Here is a 20,041-nt window from a genome sequence, read left to right on the forward strand (position 1 = left end):
AACTTGGTTACATTGCTGTTTGAATCCAGAAATACTCACTTTGGTCTGTTGGAAATTAAAGTATAATTAAGAATATTTTTAAGGTTTTCCCATCTGTCTTCTACTTTTCACCTCTTCGTATTCCCTCATGCTTATACATTACATCTAGAATGGTCCTGCCTTCCAAACCCTCCTTCTTACATTACAGTGTCACCTCCCCTTAACCCAGAGATCTGTCCTCATTCCCTGCTGAAAAACCCTCAATCGCCCCAAATTCAAATTCTTTATAAAATTTAAGATTCATCACCCCTCTCATGTCCACAACTGTCCCCTTCACTTCCTGAGCATACCAAACTCACTCTCCCTCCCTCTCTCATCTGACGCTTCAGGCATATGATTCTTGTCATTCTCCAAAGTCACCTTCATCTCGCCCACCACCAGTGGTTGTCCACGTGACTTCATCCAGTAGACTGTCAAGTCCCCAGATTCCACCACAAAAAGCCTATCCACTCTTCAAGATCAAGATCCAGTCCCATCTCCTCCACAATACACACTCAAATCCCCAGAACTGTCTTACTTCCTGTGCCCTTCTAGCTCTCCACTTGTAAAGCCCTCTGTTAACAGCCATGGTCTCGTCTGTGTTTAAGTTTTCCTGTATTCACACACCTATCTCAACATTAAAAACAGATGTAACCAAATCTTATTCACTTTTGTAGTCAAAAGCTTCTGCCATCACCACTCATATCTCATACAAAGAACATGCAAATGTCCTCTGAAGAACATTTCTGAAGAAATGTTCTCTGTCAATTGAAGAACAAGAGCCCTCTTTTCTGCAGGCATTTACAATTTATCAAAACATCAGTTATTCAACCAACAGAGTAAAGAAATAAAGGGAAACCAGAAAATACTTCAACTACAGCACATATCTGATGAAGAATATTTTGTTATTTAAAATAAAAAGCTTATAGCACAACTTAAGGTGTTCAAATTCAGTCATAATTAAAGATATGCAAATCCAAACAACTAGACATCGTTATTCACCTATTACATTCAGAAAAATCTAAGACAGATAACAACAGTGTTGGTGAGATTTGAGAAACTATACACTTTCAGACACTGCTGGTGAAAGCATAAACTAGTGCTACTTTCTGGAAGACAATATGGCAATACATATTCAAATGTGTATAAACCTGGTGAACCAGCCACTTTCCTTATAAATAGGTATCCTATTGCCAATACTCACAGAACACAACTATATATGCAAAGAAGTACACAGCAACATTGTTTAAAAGAGCAAAAATATTAATTTAAATGTTCTTTAATGCAGTCTGACTAAATAGTGGTACATCCATAAAACAGGATACAACCATTAAAACCAATAGGGGCTGGGTACAGTGGCTCACACCTGCACTGTGGGAGGACAAGATGGGAGGATCACTGAGGCCAGGAGTTCAAGACCAGCCCAGGTAACATACCAAGACTATGTCTCCACAAAAAACTTAAAAATTAGCTGGGCATGGTGGTGCACACCTACAATCCCAGCTACTCAGGAGGCTGAGGTGTGAGGATCACTTGAGCCCAGGAGGGCAAGGCTGCAGTGAACTATGATCGTGCAACTGCACTTCAGCCTCAGTGACAAAGTGAGACCCCATCTCAAATTAAAAAGAAAAAGAAAAAAACAAACGGGAGCTCTGTGAGCTGATATCGAAATATTTCTAAGATAAACCAAAAGTTGCAAAACTGAGTTGCAAAACTGTGATTAGTATGCATGATCCCATTTGGTTTGGGTTTTAAGTACATTGACAATGTGTACATTTACACATACACATACACCTACTGTCTATGCACTTAAAAATAATAGGCTTATACGTAGTTCTCTAACACAATACATATTAAAATAATTGTGTTGGGATGTACACATGCATACATTTCTGGTAGGAAAAACTGAATAGTTATTATTATGGCGCATGAGAAGGGGGAAATGATCTGCTATCTGCTATCATTCCATAGGGCTTGTGTTTTTTCAACTATACACTACTTGTAGATCTTTAAAAACTAAAATAATCTAGATGATCAGAACTGTACCTTATATTATGTTTTATAAGACTGCTCAAATAGAAGCCCTAACAAATAAAACAGTAAGAAAACAGGGACATGCCCTCTAGTCCAATAGTTAATCAAGTGCAGTGAGTCCTAGACAGAATTACCCTTGGTGCCAACGCTCTCAGTGATAGGAAGCCATTGAGGCAGGCTAACACAACTTCTGACCACCAGAGAATCTTCACATGAACCTTCCCATGACCACACCACAAGCTGACATTTCTCAAACACCCTTCATTTTTCTCAGGAAAGGGCACACATCCTGTATTCTTTCCTCCTTTCCAAAACGTTCTTAGCGCAAGCATCACTCCGATTTCTGGACTGACACTTGCACTAAACGGCTGATCTCCTCTTTGACCGCCCCCAGTGGAACTCCTCTCAGCACTCAGACTCGCCTTCTCCTCTCTGCCGCGCCGTTCTGCCATTCTTCTGCTCTTCTGTTCATCTCCTCATCTGCTGGTGGGGCCTGGGGTTTAGGGTTTGTATGGGTACAGGAAAGGGGGGCTTGGCAGGCCAAAAGGCAACTTTAGGGGGCAAAAACAGGCACACCTGCTCCAATTGAGTGTTGCGGGGTTTCCAGGCTAGATCTAATAATAATGACAGCCAGCTAACTGATCAAAATAAAGTGCTAACCTGATAACAAGCAAAGAATAGTCCTCCAGGAATATTCTCATTTTAAATTAGGGAATTCAGATTTTATCTTAATCTAATGGAATGAATTCCAACAGTGAAAATTACAAGCAACGGAAAAGTGAAGTAGTAATTTGAGGACAAGAACTACCTTTGTTCCCTCTAATCATGCAAGTAAGTAGCTTCCTATACATCTACTCTAATGCTGTATATATATTGCCCACTATAGTACTGATACTAACAAAACCTTATTTAAAACCTTCAGCTTCTCACCTTTAAATATTTACTTCACTTTAAATATTGACTTCACCTTTAAATATTCACTTGAGTATTTAAATATGCAGATTATCTTTCTATAGGGCAAAAAGGACAATTGAGCCAACCATTCACTAGACATGAGCTCCCACATAAAAAGCCACATACTTACTTTATGAGAACTATCCCTATAAAATCCCACTGTACTCCGTACACCTTGTCCTTTATCACCTCTTCTGTAGAAAGAACAAAGAACCAAGAGTCAGGAAAAATAATGGTAGTACCAGGCCTGCTTATTGTGAGGCACCGACTAGTCCTCTGCACCCATCTCCTTCCCTAATATGTGAGAAATGAACTGTATCAGTGTTTCTCAAAATGTACCTACTACATCAGGATTACCTGGAGTCCTTATTAAGAAAGCAGATTCCAGTGCATCACTCCAAACCTATAGAAAGGGAAGCATCTGAGCTTAGAAATCTCTTAACTTTTGACAAGTTCTCCAGAAGACTGTTTGGGAACCATTAGTTTTCCCAAGTCCCTACTAGATCTAATAATATAGTTAAAAGGAATCTTACACATTTCTCTTTTTTCGCACCCACTGGAATTAAAGAGAGATAGTAAATGTGTGTTTAAATATCTCTGCTATCATCCTTCTTGTAGTGTTCAGTGACTCAAATCTTTATGAAATCCTGACAACATCAAGTGTTATCATAGCATTGTCTGCTAAGGATATGAGAGGAAGACATACAGTATGGTCCAGTTAACTACTAACACTAAATGCAAAAGCTTAGGTTTCAAATATTGTTTGTATGATGCAATCACAGCAATCAAGAACCATGTTTCTATCAGAAAATAAAGTGTCAGTAAAATAATTGTTATTAGTCCTAAAATCCCTTCACTATTAAGAGTTACATTTTTCTAATCTGACCATATACGTGTATTTTGCATGAGTAATTGTCTATTTGAATTTGCATACCATAGTTTAAGAGATTAATGATCAAATACAGAAAATAAACTTATTAGAGCAATCCATTGTCTTTTCAAAGTTTATTTCTGTAAGTTTCTCTCAAAACATTTGAAAGTGTGACGGGCAACATGTAATTATCCCCCATTCTCCCCTTCTTTCAGTAAACACAAATTTTCAGTCAAATAGCCACCTATCAAAGACCACATATCCCAGACTCCTTTGCATCTAAATATGGCCACATGACTAAGTTCTGACCAACAGGGTATGAACAAAAGACACGTATGCAACTTCCAGTTTGTCTTTAAAAGGATGGAACGTGCCTTCCCAAAATCCTATTCCTGGACCATGGATGTAGTGGGAAGCTGCCTTGTACTGTGAAGAAAATGGTATCTCCTTAAGCACAGGAAAGCGACAAGACAGAAGGAACCAAGCTCCCTCATATCATGGTGACACCATATCAGCCTTAGATAAGTTATACTGTTGTTTCATGAAGGAAAAATAAACTTCCTGTTTAAGCCACCGTAGTCAGAAACAGGGCCATCGACATTCTAAGTAGTACATATAAGAAAGCTTAAATTTATCATAACTATTAAATAGCAGCTACCAACCAACTCAGCAAAGCTAAAACTCGAATTATAAATTCTTACTTTATGTCACGACAAAGCTTCCTACTGGATAATCCCACTACTGAGACTATTGCTACTGTGCCATTTTATATTTACATGGCATTTTACACTTTTACAAAGCATTTCATTATACTGTCTCATTTCATACTCTCAAAATCCTGGGGAAGGCAGCCAGTGCTATCTATACCTGACATATAGGATATTGAAGCAAGGAGAAGCTATTTTGCCCAAGATGACATGGCTAAGGAGTGGTAGTCAGGAAGGATTCCGCATACAGGTTCCGCATTCCATCATTCCATTAACCTAAACTCCCTTTGTGCCAGGCACTGGAGTTATAGCCATCATCAAGAAAGCCTTACTCCTGTCCAAACAGACTTTAAAATCTCAGAAGGAGAAGCTGAAATTAAATGAACAATTATATATGTGAACATATATGAATAACTGTATTTGCAGTAACAGTTGTCAAAGAAAAACAAATGGTCCTGCTTGGCCAAAAAAAGAATGGCCAAAAAAGCTACCTGGACTAGGGTTTGGGGTGGGTCTCCGTGAAGAAAATACTTATGCTAGGATCACAATATGAGTATGAATGAAGATGAGAGGAAAAGTGGGAGAAAGAAATCCATGAAGAAATGTACATGCATTATCTCAATTTTCACAAGATTCCTATGCTAATTACTATCAACCTCATCTTACAGATGAAGAAACTGATGTCTGGTGAAATCACTGTGCCTAAAGTCACACAGCCAACAGAACCTGTTGAGACTCAGATCAGCCAGACTGGAGACTCTTCACAGTTTCACGGGCAAGATATCTTTCCACAGCATCATGCTGCCTCAACTGCTGTCTGTAACTAAATAGCAAGCAGACAAATGTCACAATTCAAGATGTTTTTTCTTTTGAAACAGGGTTTCACCATGTTGCCCAGGCTGATCTCGAACTCCTGACCTCAAGTGATTCGCCCACCCAGGCCTCCCAAAGTGCTGGGATTACAGGTGTGAGCCACCACACCTGGCCTCAAGCATCTTTTTGCCTGAATACACGGGTGCCGAGATGCAAGCCTTAACCATACACGTCCAGAACATTTTACAGACATGTGAAAGCTTTTTTGAAAAACCTGGAAGAGAAAACGCATAGCTCTGGTAGAAGAGCCAACTGCCAAGATGCCACAAAGGCTCTATATTATCGAATAATATAGATAATGATAATACAGAAAAGATTTTTGTGAAAGCTTTTTAAAAATTAAAAAATCAAATCTTGTCACTGGAAATTTTATACACTCAGGAAAATTAGGGGGTTATTTAATGAACAGGGATTATTTAAAACAGAGCTGATGCTGAAAGCCAGTTTCATTCCATGTTAAACCATCTCAGTGGGCCCCCTCCAAAAATCAATTAAACTTTTCTAACATGGGGAGATACAACAAGAATAGTCACTAAGAAGAACAAGGACACATTTTAAGCTATTACTCACTGTATATCAGATATGAGCATGTGCCTCACAACAAAGTGTGTGTGTCTATATATACACATATGTAATTTGTCAAAACTTAGTTTTTAATACCATCTTTTAAAAATCACCTTCTAGAAGAGAAGAGACATAGCTCTGGTAAAAGAATCAATTGCCAAGACACCAAAATGGTTCTACATTAGCAAAACATATGCCCAGAAGGAACCACACTATTTTTGGTGTTCAATGTAAGGTATTATCTCCGGCAAACAATTCTCACTCATTTTAGTACTTTGGAAGTAGGATATCGAAGCAAACGCTTAACTTTTTAAATACCTAGCTGGCTTCTACAGTGCAATATCTCCACATCATTTTGTTTTCACATACAAAAAAAAAAAAAAACTAAGGCTGCTTGCAGCCAGCAGATTAAGAAATAAGATCTGTCTTCAATTACCCAATATGAACCTTCAATTATTATTTCAGTCACATGAAGTCTACATTTCACCTTCAAACACCCCTACAGTAAACATTACAACTCTAGCTTAACATTGTAGCACTGACATAAAGCAAGATTTCAAAAGCTTTTTTCATTGGGGAGCAACTGAGAAGAAATTTTAGGTAATTTAATATAATTTGCTGATTTTTCCAAGTAATTAAACACAAATTTTAACTCTCCAAACTTTTTAATCCAAAGTTGAGCTAGCTTTGGATTATAAATTACCACAACTTCTCCAGCCATCAGATAGTTGCCCAACAGTCAAGATAACATCTGGTAAAAAGTCTTTTAAAAGGCAAAACCACTATATATATACATAAGGTGCTATTCTACTAGTCACACAACTCACTTTCACAGGGCAAACTATTAGTATCAAGTTTCAAGAAACACATAAAATAGTTTCAAGTAATATCTTTACTCCTAAATCTAAAATAGACAAACATAAATGGGGGGTAAAATCACGGAAACACTCAACAGAGAGTAAAGATTCTTAGTTCGGCTTAAATAACTGCTTATGAATACTACAAAATAAGACTAACACAACTTTGGGGATGAAGCACTAAGTTCTTGATAAAGACTTTCTGGAAGTTTTTGGGTTTTGCTGGATTGAGATAAGCTTCTGGGGGGGGGAGGCAGAGTGAAACTGTTTCCTATGTATGTATAGGAAATGTGAAAGCCCTCTGAAATACAAGAAAAGCTAATGTCAAAGCAAAGACAAACTGGCACACACCTAATCACAAGTACCAAGAAAATCACAAGTGAAGTCCAATCTTCTACTAGTCTGTGTTTAATGGCATATATAAGGCAATTCCCTTTTCGCCTATAATAGTTAATTCTATCCACATTTTCTTCTCATAACTAGATACTTAACCATAAACAGGCACACAAAAACACCTCAGGGCAGTCTAAATTTCTAAGCTTCTTTAAAAAAAAAAAAAAAATGGTTTTCAAGTGAAAACCAAGACTGAATCCAAATTAACACTTCATTTGTGTAGTTACAAAACAAAATGCATGCCAAAGGTCACCATCTTATCATGTTTATAACAAGGTATCCTGAATTTTCCTTTTGCAGATAAATATTCATAGCACTATAAAAACCCAATGTAAATTGCTTAAATACATTGTTGCAGTTACCTAGGCCTCTCCACCCCCATATCTTTATTAAGTCATAAACATTAACTCTCCATAACAGTAACTCTCGTAAATAACACTAAGGAGCAAACATCAGACAGTATTTTAGAAGGGAAAAAATTTTTTTAACAACTGGTCGTTTTTACTATCCACATTCCCTAACAAAACATTGCGCTAATATAGAACGTTTTCGATTATCTTAAATGTTACTGCCTCTAAAAACCTGGACTTACTAGTTTTTAAATCCCTTGCACAAAATAACGTGTTTGTTAAGTTTCTAACAGGTTCCACCAAAATATCTTTAAAAAGTTTGAGAAATGATCTTATACTTAAATCTCAAATTCCTAACAATAACAAAGATCTCACTAGGTCACTTAGTCCATTTCCCACCCCTACCAATCATTACCATTCATTCAAGTCTATTCCTTCAAACCTTTTTTCAACACCCACCAGGTAAAAACGAGTGTGCCCTCATGGTGCAAACACAAGAGGAGACTCTTCTTCCTATAATAATCTCTGAACGTCTGCCTCTCTTGAGGTAAAAATAAACTTTTTACACCTAGTCTTACAAGAGAACTGTGTGTAGACATTGACAGGAATCCTTAACTTTCTGGCATGGTGTGAAATCTAAATAAATTTGGACAGCTACCATAAACACCACTGCTATGCCAAGGAAAATCCTGCACTGGGATACCTGAAATACATGTAAAAAAAAAAAAAAACTATAATCGAGTAAGCTTTTTTCATAACCAGTTTCTTTGAAAAGATCTGCAGTTTAAAACCTTAGCACATGAAACTTTAGTTCTAGCCTCACATTTTTAAAAGTCTACTTGAAAACAATATTCTCTTAAAGTAACTTAACATATAAGAAATTTAAGAAAACAAAAGCTATAGGTAATTCCACTGAATTACTAAAGCACCCCAAAATCAAAGTGTTAATATTCATTAACATTTTGGACACAAAGTATAAAGGGGTCACAGAGGAACCTTAAGCATTCATAGAATAAAATAAACATAACTTTACACGAAACTTTCTTATGACTCATCAATACTCAGAAGATTACTATAATCAAAATTAAGTGTGAAGTACAAAACACACCAAGGAATACTTTTAATTCCTTTCTTTCAAAAATTGACTACATTGTTTTCTTGGGGGGAAAAAAAGGACTGAAAAGTTTCAGTAAGAGGGCTCACTACCATTACCTTACTTCTTCATGACAAAAAACGTACGGGGATACAATCTCTAGGTTACAGTCCTGAGTCATTCACACACGAATCACTTCAAAATTTGCCAGTATTTCTAATAATGAGTTACACCCTAGTGGTTTACGAGTCCAGACTGGCTACAGCCTCCTGGTTCCTGGATTCCCAGCTGTATGACCTTAGACCAGTCAGTGCCCTTCTCCAGTCTCAGTCTCCTCATCTATAAAATGGGAACAGTTCCTACTGGTTGGGCAAGCTCGTCAATCCACTGAAAACCCTGAGAACAGCATTGGCACTCTTCGTCCCAATCTTTAACTGGGTGTAAAAACAATATTCTAAGGTGTATTTTCTGACAATTTGGGTGGAATTCAAGAACCAAATGGTGCTGGCATTCATGCGCTGCGCCTAGATTACAGGATTCGTGTCACCTAGGGTCGGGTGAAAGGCACAGGCAAAAAGCCGGAGTCACTGACTCACTAATTTTACCATTTTTAACTATTTCAGATTAGGGAGGAGCCTTTCGCCAAGTGCTGAGCTACTCAGCAGCTTTGGTGGCTCCGAAGCGAGAGTGGGTTTGTGCCTATAAATAGACTCGTGAAGTTTTGTGGTGATACACAGGTATCCATCCTAATTCACCTCCTCAGCGACCAACTCCCCCGGCTGCCGAGCAGGTCATCCCTCCACCCCGAGCCGCCGGGGACACTCGCGCTCCCCGCCCAACTTCGGAGGCCAGCGAGTGCCCCTCGCTCCGGCGCGGACCCCCAGGGCCGCCGAGGCAACGGCTCCCGACCTTCGCCGGCGCCCGGCCCGGCCCGGCCGTCCTCGCCCACCCAGCAGCCGGCCCCATTTTCTTAACCCGTGCATTGTCCTTGCGAAGCACCCCGGCGGTTCCCACACTGGTGGGGACCGAGAGGAGGGACGAGGGAGGAGCTGGGGGAAGAGGATGAGGAGGAAGAGGAGGAGGAGGAGGAAGACAACCTCCACCCCCTCGCCCGGGCGGCCAGAGAAGGTCTGGCGCTGTCTGCGGCCCCCCAGGCCCCGGCTCCCCGGAGGCCGCGGCCCCCGCTCCCACCCTCCGCAACTTTCCCTCCGCTCGCGCCCGCCGCTCCTCCGGGACCGGGCCTGGGGCTCCCTCCCTCGGCGGCCAGCCCCGGGTCCGCGGCACCTCCTCCTAAAATGGCAGGTCCCTCCCTCCGCCCGGCCGGCCTCGGCGCGGGCCCGGCTGCGGGCCGCCGGGGGAGCCGCGCGCCGGGCCGGGTGGGGCCGCGGCCGGGCCGGACACTCACCGGGACGATGGCGGGGCGCTCGCGCCGCTTCCTCCGGTGAGTCTCAGCCTCGGGCTCCCGCGCCGCGCTCCCGCTCCCGCCGCGGCCTCCGCAGCCAGCGCCGCCCCGGCCGCCTCTCTCCGCCCCCGGCGCTCCGGCTTCTGGCCGCGCCGCAGCCTGCTCAGTCTCTCCCCGGCTCGCGATTCCAGCGGCGCCCGGGGCCGGGGAGGCGATAGCCCCCTCCCCGGCAAATACCGCAGTCCCCGGGCCCCGAGTCCCGGCGGCGGGGCCGCGCGGCCCGGCCCGGCGTGGAGGGCGGCGGCGACGAGGCCGGGCGCCGAACGGCGGCTGCTGCAGGCGGCTTCTTCCCGAAGAGGATTTTGTAAATCTCACAAAATGGCGCGCGCTCCGAACCTGCGCAGCGAGAAGCGCCGGGGCCCGGGCGGCGGCGGCGGCGGCGGCTCCGCCAGGAGAGCCCGAACCGCCCGCCCCCGAGTCCCCGCACAGACAGACAGACACTCGCAGACACCCGCACACCCGCGCGCACACTCGCCCTCGCACACGCTCCCTCGCACACACACTCGCACTCACACCGGTCCCGCCCGCTCGCCGGCGGCGGCAGCGGCACCAACAGCAGCAGCAGGAACAGCAGCAGCAGAAGCGGCGGCGGCGGCGCCCGCACCCCCCGCTCGGGGTGTCCGCTCCCTGAGCCCGACCTGGGCCGCGATCAGCAGCAGCGACGGCAGCAGTCTCCCCGGATACCCCCGCCGCGGTTGCCGCCGCCACCCCCGCCTCACTCCAATGGGGCTTTTTATTATTATTCGGGCGGGAAGCGAAAGGGTTTAAAAAAAAACCAACCAACAAAATGGCGACGGACCGACCCGGTCGCTATAGCAACTGTCAATCAAAACGCAAAACCCCGGCTGACGTGCTGACGTCCTTCTCCCGCCCCCCGGCCCCGAGCCGGCGGGCGGGGCCTGTTGCTCGGGTAACGGCAGATTCCGTTCCCTCCTTTCCGTCTCCCCCTCCGTCCCCAGCCAACCACCCAACCCCCCTCAGGTCACGTGAAGGATAAATTCGGAGCTCAGGCCCGCTACGAGTGTCAGAGGAGGGCGCGTGATTCGCCCGGGGGAGGGGAAAGGAGGGGGACCGCTGGGCCGAGGGAGGGAAGGGGCAGAGGAAGGGGGGGCGAGGCGGCGGCCCGGCCTGTGCGCGAGCGCCCGCCGCCTCCCGACCGCCTCGCCCCGCCCCGAGCCCGCCGCGCCCGCGCCCGCGCCGACTGCGGCCCGGGGAGCGCGCGCGGCCTCCCGCGCCGCCGCCCCCGCAGCCCCAGCGCTCCGCGCTTCCGCGCCGGCGCCCGCAGCCCCGCCTGTGCCGGTGGGGGTGGGGGGGGCGCGCGCGGCTCCGGGCGGGGGAGGGGTCGGGAAGCCGCGGCCTTCGGGCGGGGACCCGGGAAGCCCACCCCGCTAGCCAGTGCCTGGAGGGCTCTCACCGCGGTCCGGGCGCGGCGCTCGCCTCGCTCCCGGGGGAGCGCGCCGGCCGCGGCTGTCCGCGCGTGGAGCCGGTTCTTCGAAGGGCTCGCCGGTCCCCTCGCCGGAAAAAGCCGGCGGAGGCCGCGGTGGGGGCGGGGAGGAGCCGCCGCCGCGCCCCAGACATCGCAGGAATTCCGGACGCTGCGCCAGCCACGGCGGCCCTGCGGCTGGCACCCGGCTCCGGTCGGGCTGCTCGGGTTTTGTGGCGCCGGAGACCAGCGTTGGGAAATTAGGCTGGAGCCATCATGAAAACTTTTTCAGGCTGTGCACGCTCGCTCGTGTCTGCCCATCTGCTTCCAACCCCTCCCCACCTTTCTGGGTGCAGCCTGTCTGCTCCATCGGAATGCCCCTTGTGCTGTTACTGTGAATTCCCTTGTGCTGTTACTGTGTCCTTGTCGTCCACCTCCGCCGTTTTCTTTTCCATACACCTTCTCGGTTTCCAGAGTCTTAATTTGCCCACTTAACCATCAAAACTCTTAATATCCTGGCTTTCACTGATTTTTATTCTGTCTACCCTTTCTGCCTGGCTACGTATTGCTGGGTGAGCTCCCGAGGCTTGAAAACCCCAGTATGGTATGTTGGCTGCTTTGTAATCAGTAGAGAGCCACCAGCTAAAAATTGTGTTTTGTACCAACTCTAATGGTATTTAATAAATGTATAACTAAAAACTGTGTGTGTATATACTATTTTACGGCAGAGTCACTAATCGATTGATTTCTAAGCTTGATTTTGCCACCTTGTGATAGTGTTCATAACCCATTTTTTATAAACTTCACAAATATGGTAGCAACAGATAAAATCTTATGAACAATATTAGGTGTAAAAAACTCAGTAAATGCCGCTATCTGTGCTACATGACTCAAAGACACCCGCTTTAAATGACTTCCAACAAAATGTCCTTGCTACAGTTACTAGGACATTGATATACTAAGGTAACCATTCGGATTAGCACAGACTTGGAAAGGAGCCTGACTAAACCAAAAATAAATTGATCAAAAAGTAATCAGGCAAATAGCTTGCTTCGGTCTGATCTCCATGATACCAAAAAGTTGCAGTCACTGGCAAAAGTTCTTTCGGATTATTGTTTCAAAATTGTCCTGCTAATGTGATTAAAGTCCACGGTCAACTTAATTGTTCTGAAGAAAGAGGAAGTGGCCCAGAGCGCCCCTTATTCAGAGGAGAGGTCGCTACCTGGTTCCTCCCAAGCTCAAACTTCCACCCATACAACTAACTCCTTCCTCTTTGCTCGTGGGTCTCTCCTTCCTGTCCCCATCCCATTCACCCAAGGTTTCGCTTCTATCTGAGCACGTATTTGCAACCTTTAATACTAAGCTAAATTTAAGTCAAATTTTTATCCCTAGTAATGGAAGAAACTTCCATAATCTTCTGGATAACCTGAACAGAGTATGATAGTGTCTCAAGATATATGTCCTTGTCTTCAGTTCAAATCAACCTGGAAGGTTATCAGAGTGGGGCAGAATCGAGATTATAAACGTGTGGGAATAGAAGGCATTGCTGGTCTTCATATCTAGAAGGCTGCACCCTTTCCCCCCACCCCCAGTATGGCACACATTGGTCAACAAATGTCACATCCAGGTTGGAATGCTGTAAAATGGTTTTATACAGGCTTCACCTAAAAGTAACCTGTAAATTACAGCTGGCTCCAAACAAGTGATCACATGTAGGCAGGAAGGATTCCGGTACAGATGCCAACTGACCTGGTTCACAGATGAAATCCTTGTCGTCTAAGAATCTCCCCATTAGAGTCACTTACAGATGTATTTATTCATAGACTGTTCACCTTGAAAAGCAAAGGCCCTCTGCTCACAGGTAGTGACAGCCTCCACTTATCCAGCGCGTTCTAGAGTATCTCTCATCTTCACAGCAACATGACATCCCCATTATGTGGATGAGAAAGCAAGTCCTGAAGAATGACATGACTTTCTCAAGGCAGTTACCGCTCACCAGTAAGTGGTAAAGCCAGGATTCAAACTCAGGTATAATTGCAAAGCCCGTGTTCTTTCCACCAAGATGTTTCAAGATTATGTGGTAGTAGAGTCTCTAGAATGATCCCTAATCCAAAATGACTGCTGTCCTTATAAAAAGGAGAAGTTTGGACAGAGACAAACACGTACACAGGGAAGACAACATGAAGACACCAGCAGGAGAAGGTGGCCATCTCCAAACCAAGGTGCACCCAAGGCCACCAGAAGCTGGCAAAGAAGCATGGAACAGGTTCTTTCTCACAGTTGTCAGAGGGAACAAACCCTGCTGACACTTTCATTTTGGATTTCTGACCTCCAGAACTACAAGACAATACATTTCTGTTGTTTAAGCCACCAGGTTGTTGGTACTTTGTAGTGGCACTATAGGAAACGAACACACAGATGCATGCCAAGATGGTGGTTTCTTTTGGTTGGCGTCACATCTGTTAGTGGCCACTCTTGGTGATGCACTATTCTAAGACTAAAAGTCCAGTAGTTGTAATCTCGCTGAGGATTATAACCCAAATAAATATTCCAAGGACAAACACACAAACTAACCAATATTCTTATCGCTGCCCCCTCACACCAAGTGAGAAGGTGAACAATTTGCAATTCCCTGGACAGTGGCGTGGCCTGGCATCTGACACCCCTATGTTCTTACAGACTTCTGGGTAAAGGTCTTCACTTGCTCCCTACCTTGTACGAGCTTTATTGTTTGTTTGTTTGTATTTTAAGACCGAGTCTCGCTCTGTCACCCAGTCTGGAGTGCAGGGGCGTGTTCTCGACTCACTGCAACCTCTACCTCCCAGGTTCAAGCAATTCTCCTGCCTCAGCCTCCTGAGTAGCTGGGACTACAGGTGCCCGCCAGCACACCTGGCTAATTTTTGTATTTTTAGTAAAGACAAAGTTTCAGCATGTGGGTCAGGCTGGTCTTGAACTCCTGACCTCAAGTGATCTGCCCACCTCAGCCTCCCAAAGTGCTGGGATTCCGGGTGTGAGCCACCGCGCCTGGCCAAGGAGTTAATTCTTAATACTCTGCACCTGAGGTCTAAAAACAAACTATAACAGTCATGTATGGTCATTACAGACAATTTTACAATATGGAAAACAATAAAGAGGTAAGGATTACTCGTAGATATCACCCAGAAAAAGGAAACATATTGGTATTTTCATGTTAGCATATGTCCTTCCAGACTTTCCTAGGGAGACATGAGCACACTCACCCACATACAACATGGAAGATATGTTTCGTGCCATTTTTACTTATAATTATACTATGAGCACATTTTAGTGTTAATCAACTGAAATTTAGATCACCATTTTAACAGCTACTAGTGTTCCATCAGTTGAATAGGCCATAATTTAACTGCTCCTCTCTTTTTTAAGGAAGTTTTTCCTTTTTGTTGTCATGACATATAACGTTGCGTAAACATGGCCTACATCCATTGTATACACCTGTCCAATTATTTCCTTCAGATAAAAATACGCATACTTAAAAAGCTTTTGATTCATGTTACCAAAATATTCCTCAGAAGTGATTTGACCAAGTTGTACTCTTAAAAGTAATACGTGATGATAGTGTTTCCTACACCCTACCACCCTCTCTTATTTTTTTTGCATTTATTTGGCCACTTTGTGACTTTAAAAATATGTTTGTTGTGTATTTGTGCCCTAGTTGTGTATATCTACCTGATGTTTATTTGGGAAGGCAGAGAGAGGTGTTTTGAGTTATTTGATTTTTGTTTTTTGGTTTTTTTAATTGATTTCCTTTTTGAGATTTTACTGCAAAAAGAAACAGGAAGAAAAAGAAAAGAAAAATGGAAGGCCATGGGCTGCTGTTAGATTGATACACGGATATCACCCCAGTCAATGTACCTGCGGCCATCTTCCCTCTCCTAGCCATCTCCCAAGTGGGGCTAGCGTTTCTTGCTCTTGCTGTCCTTCCTCCTCTTTCTTTCTTTCTTTTTTTTTTTTTTTTTTTGAGACAGCGTTTTGGTCTTTTTGCCCAGGCTGGACTGCAAATGGTGCTATCTAGGCTCACTGCAACCTCCGCCACCTGGGTTCAAGTGATTCTCCTGCCTCAGCCTCCTAAGTAACTGGGATTACAGGCCTGCACCACCACGCCCAGCTAATTTTGTATTTTTAGTAGAGACAGGGTTTCTCCACGTTGGCAAGGCTGATTTCAAACTCCTGACCTCCAGTGATCCAGCCGCCTTGGCCTCCCAAAGTGCTGGGATTACAGGCATCAGCCATGGCGCCTGACCTCCTTCCTCCTTTTAACCAGACACCTGCAAACAAGGACTCTCTCCCAGAATAAGGTTACAAAGTTGTTTATGTTAATATGTGGTTCTCACAGTGCCAGTGCCGTTAAAAATAAAGAGAAAGAGAAGACAATGTTAATTGCTTTCCTTTTCAAGTAAACATGTTTACCAATATTATTTTATGAATTGCCATTAACATTTTCTTTTCTTGTGACATTAAAGCTTAGATAGTAAATATGAAATTATTAAAATGTGCATTCCACAGTTTCAGAATATATTGAAATTGTATTTTGTGGCCAGGCGTGGTGGCTCACATCTGTAATCCCAGCACTTTGGGAGGCCGAGGTGGCTGGATTACTTTAGGTCAGGAGTTCAAGACCATCCTGGCCAATGTGGTGAAACCCCGTCTCTACTAAAATACAAAAATTAGCTGGATGTCGTGGCAGGTGCCTGTAGTCCCAGCTACTCCACAAGCTGAGGCAGGAGAATCGCTTGAACCCAGGAGGCAGAGGTTACAGTGAGCCGGGATGGCACCACTGCACTCCAGCCTGGGTGACAGAGTGAGACACCATCTTTAAAAAGAAAAAAAAAAAAAAGAAATCATATTTTGCAACATCTTGGCAAGACTTGAAATCCACTTTTATATGTTGCTTCCTATGTATATAATAGCTTCCTCAAAATTAACAGCTTGAGGAAAATGCCCTAATGAAACTGTGAAAAACAATTAAGTACATGGAATTTAAAGTTAGGCAGGGGGCACAGAATTCTACAAAGATCACCTCCTGCCCTGGTTCATTAGCTCAATAGTTCTTGAAAGTTTTGGCTATTTTCTTGGCTTTTCAATCTAAGTATGTAGTGAACATCATTTAATATTTCCACAGCACTTATTGATCTGCACATTTACTGCTACCATTTTCAACATTTTTCCTATTTTTGCTTCAGTTCAATGCAAAATATCTTTATAGTTGTTATAGCGTTAGTACTATTTTATTACATTGTATTTCCATGCCTGTTTCTAAACTTAAGTGTTTTTAGGGCAAGGATCCTACATTTTCATCTTTGCATCACAAACACCATATCTGGCATATTATAAATACTGTTTGATTTGGTTTCGTTTGATTAGGGTTGGAGTTTTTTGTTTGTTTTTTTTTTGAGACAGGATCTTACTCTGTCACCCAAGCTGCAGTGTAGTAGCACAATCATGGCTCACTGCAGCCCCGACCTCCTGGGCTCAGGCAATCCTTCCACCTCTGTCTCCTGAGTACCTAGGACAGGTATGCCTCACCACGTCCAGCCTCACCATGTCTAGCTAATTTTTTTATTGAAAAAAAATTTTTTTGTAGAGACAGGGGGTCAATATGTTGGCCAGGCTGATTTCAAACTCCTGGCCTTAAGTGATCCTCCCATCTTAGCCCCCTGAAGTGCTGGGATTACAGGTGTGAGCCAGTGCGTCCTGCCTGTTTCGTATTCGTAAATGAATGATGAGCTTCTGCGAACTTTTTTTCGCTATTTTCCTCCAAACTATCCAAGGCTTCTGACTACCATAAAACTTTAGGGGACACTGTTCTGTGATTTGTATGGAAGTGGAAAATATTTTGTTCTTAAGGAGGATGGAATTTCCCCAGTGCCAAAGGAAAGATTGTTGTAGTCAGCTAAGCTAGAAGAAGAAAGTTCCACTGAAGAGATACATGAATGTTAGTGATTACCATGTAGCTTGCTAACTCTCTTACAGCAGTATTTCTCAAACTGAAGCATCCCTGTACAGTTGGCAGCTCACTCAGGTAGCACCTAGTTTGAGAAACTATAGATGTGGGCATTCACACTGAACAGAGGTCTAGACAGGACCTCTGTGTGGCTGAGTCTGCTAATTTCTAGATCCCAGATGCACTCTTTGCAGCATAAGGGCAAGGACAGATAGCAAAACATTCATTTATGAAGGACAGCAAACACATCTGTTCACTCCCATCTCCTGATTTGCTTCCAGACTTCTAAAGGCAAAAAATCCATTTTTATATTTCCTTTTTAAATAGATAACATAAAAAGCATAAGGAATAAGACAGATGGTTTCGGGAGGGCATCTGGGAAGCGCAGTGGCCATGGCCAGCCACCTCGTGCTCAACAACAGCGCCAAGATACCCATCCTGGGTCTGGGCACCTGGAAGTCCCCTCCAGGCCAGGTGACCAAGGCTGTGAGGTTGATGATCGACATTGGGTATCGCCACATTAACTGCACCCACGTGTACCGGAATGAGAATGCATTGGTAGGGGTTGGGCATGCAGGAGCAGCTCAGGGGGCAGGCAGTAAAATTTGAGGAGCTCTGCATCACCAGCAAGCTGTGGTGCATGACCCAAGGGAAGGGCCTGGTGAGAGGAGCCTGCCAGAAGACGCTCAGCGCCCTGAAGCTGGACTGCCTGGACCTCCACCTCATCCACTGGCCAACCGGCTTTAAGCCTGGGAAGGGATTTTTCCTGTTGGATGAGTCAGGCAACGTGGTCCCAGTGACACCAACATTGTGGACACATGGGCAGCCATGGAAGAGCTGGTAGATGAAGAGCTAATGAAACCTATTGGCATCTCCAACTTCAACCATCTCCAGGTCAAGAGGATTTTTTTCTTTTTTTTTTTTTTTTTTTTTTTGAGATGAAGTCTCACTCTGTCACCCTGGCTGGAGTGCAGTGGCATAATCTTGGCTCACTGCAACCTCCGCCTCCCAGGTTCAAGTAATTCTCCTGCCTCAGCCTCCCGAGTGGCTGGGACTACAGGCACCCAACACCATGCCCGGATAACTTTTGTGTTTTTAGTAGAGACAGGGTTTTACCGTGTTAGCCAGGCTGGTTTCGAACTCCTGAACTTGTAATCTGCCTGCTTCGGCCTCCCAAAGTACTGGGATTACAGGGGTGAGCCACCACACCCGGCCAAGAGGATCTTAAACAAACCTGGCTTAAAGTGGAAGCCAGTGGTTAACCAGCTCCAGTGCCACCCATACCTAACGCAGGAGAAGTTAATCCGGTATTGCCAGTCCAGAGGCAACATGGCGACTGCCCATAGCCCCCTTAGCTCTCCCAACTGGCCCTGGGCCAGCCCTAGGACCTTCCCTCCTGAGGATTCCAGGATGCAGATTGTCGCAGCCACGTAAAATAAACTGCAGCTCAGGCTGTGATCCGGTTCCCCATGCAGAGGAACTTAGTGGTGGTCCCCAAGTCTGTGGCACTGGAACACATTGCTGAGAACTTGAAGGTCCTTGACTTTGAATGAGCATCCAGGATCTGACCACCTTAATCTCTATAACAGGAACTGGAAGGGTGTACGCTTTGAGCTGTGCCTCCCACAGGGATTACCCCTTCCGTGAAGAATTTTGAAGCTGTGGATGTCTGCTCAGCCCCGAGCAACCTACACCCGTTTTTCTTGTCTCATTTTTCTTGCAAATGTAGCATGACCCGTGTCACTCAGTGGTAGAACAGCAGCCTCTGGATGGACAGTGAAGCTCTATCTAGCTTAGGTTGGGTCTGAAGAGCAGCATCAGTAAAGTAGATGTCTCTTCCAGTTTTCTTTGCCCTTCTCAACCTGAATAGCCTTTTCTGATCGAGGAGAAGCAAAATCTACAAGGTCAAAATAGTGTCACTAACAGTTGAGTCTTGACTTCTTAAAACTGGTAATCCTTTCAGCAAGACTTCTCTTTGCCTCAAATAAAAAGTGTTTTTGTGAGCTTAAAAAAAAAAAATCAATAAAACAAGGGCCAGGCATAGAGGCTCACACCTGCAATCCCAGCACGTTAGGAGGCCAAGGCAGGCAGATCACCTGGGGTCAGGAGTTCAAGATCAGCCTGACATGGAGAAACCCAGTTTCTACTAAAAAAATATAAAATTAGCCAGGTGTGGTGGTGCATGCCTTTAACCCCAGCTACTCAGGAGGCTAAGGCAGGAGAGTCGCTTGAACCCAGGAGGCGGAGGTTGAGGTGAGCCGAGATCGTGCCACTGCACTCCAGCCTGGGAAACAAGAAGGAAACTCCATCTCAAAAAAAAAAAAAAAAAAAAAAGAATAAAACAAAAGGACCTACTAATCCTATTTTTCATATAGTAACTGTTTATATTCTTTTTCTTTATTTCTTTGATTTTTTTGAGACAAGGTTTCCTCTGTCACCCAGGCTGGAGTGCAGTGGTACGA

General features: G+C 44.6%; 2 protein-coding genes and 1 pseudogene across 2 annotated transcripts in view; 1 reads left to right on the plus strand and 2 right to left on the minus strand.

The window, feature by feature from the left end:
* Window positions 1–12,293, minus strand: part of DYRK1A (dual specificity tyrosine phosphorylation regulated kinase 1A) — a 138,980-nt gene extending 126,687 nt beyond the window's left edge. The window contains exon 1 of the mRNA XM_032276887.1: window positions 11,591–12,293. The gene's annotated coding sequence lies outside the window, so the exon portion shown is untranslated. The remainder of the gene's footprint in view (window positions 1–11,590) is intronic.
* Window positions 693–12,390, minus strand: LOC116551042 (spidroin-1-like). Its single transcript, XM_032277240.1, has 4 exons — window positions 12,323–12,390; window positions 11,591–11,864; window positions 10,120–10,986; window positions 693–3,200 (listed from the first exon to the last, which is right to left on the minus strand). The coding sequence occupies exons 1-4, from the start codon at window positions 12,388–12,390 to the stop codon at window positions 3,192–3,194; spliced, it is 1,218 nt and encodes a 405-aa protein (XP_032133131.1). The 3' UTR covers window positions 693–3,191.
* Window positions 12,391–17,972: 5,582 nt separating this feature from the next.
* On the plus strand, window positions 17,973–19,236 carry LOC116550825 (annotated as a pseudogene).
* The last annotated feature ends 805 nt before the right edge of the window (window positions 19,237–20,041 follow it).

This window comes from Sapajus apella, unplaced genomic scaffold (assembly GCF_009761245.1).
Source record: "Sapajus apella isolate SASKATOON/1434 unplaced genomic scaffold, GSC_monkey_1.0 scaffold8, whole genome shotgun sequence".
In the NCBI taxonomy this organism is placed as follows: Eukaryota; Metazoa; Chordata; class Mammalia; order Primates; family Cebidae; genus Sapajus; species Sapajus apella.

Coding starts and splice junctions, on each gene's coding strand:
- LOC116551042 (XM_032277240.1), bottom strand. CDS start 12,390: ATGGGTTATGAACACTATCACAAGGTGGCAAAATCAAGCTTAGAAATC. Junction 11,865..12,322: donor AATCGATTAGTGACTCTGCC/GTAAAATAGTAT, acceptor TGATGGCTCCAG/CCTAATTTCCCAACGCTGGT. Junction 10,987..11,590: donor AGCGCCGCGCCCGGACCGCG/GTGAGAGCCCTC, acceptor CAGTTGCTATAG/CGACCGGGTCGGTCCGTCGC.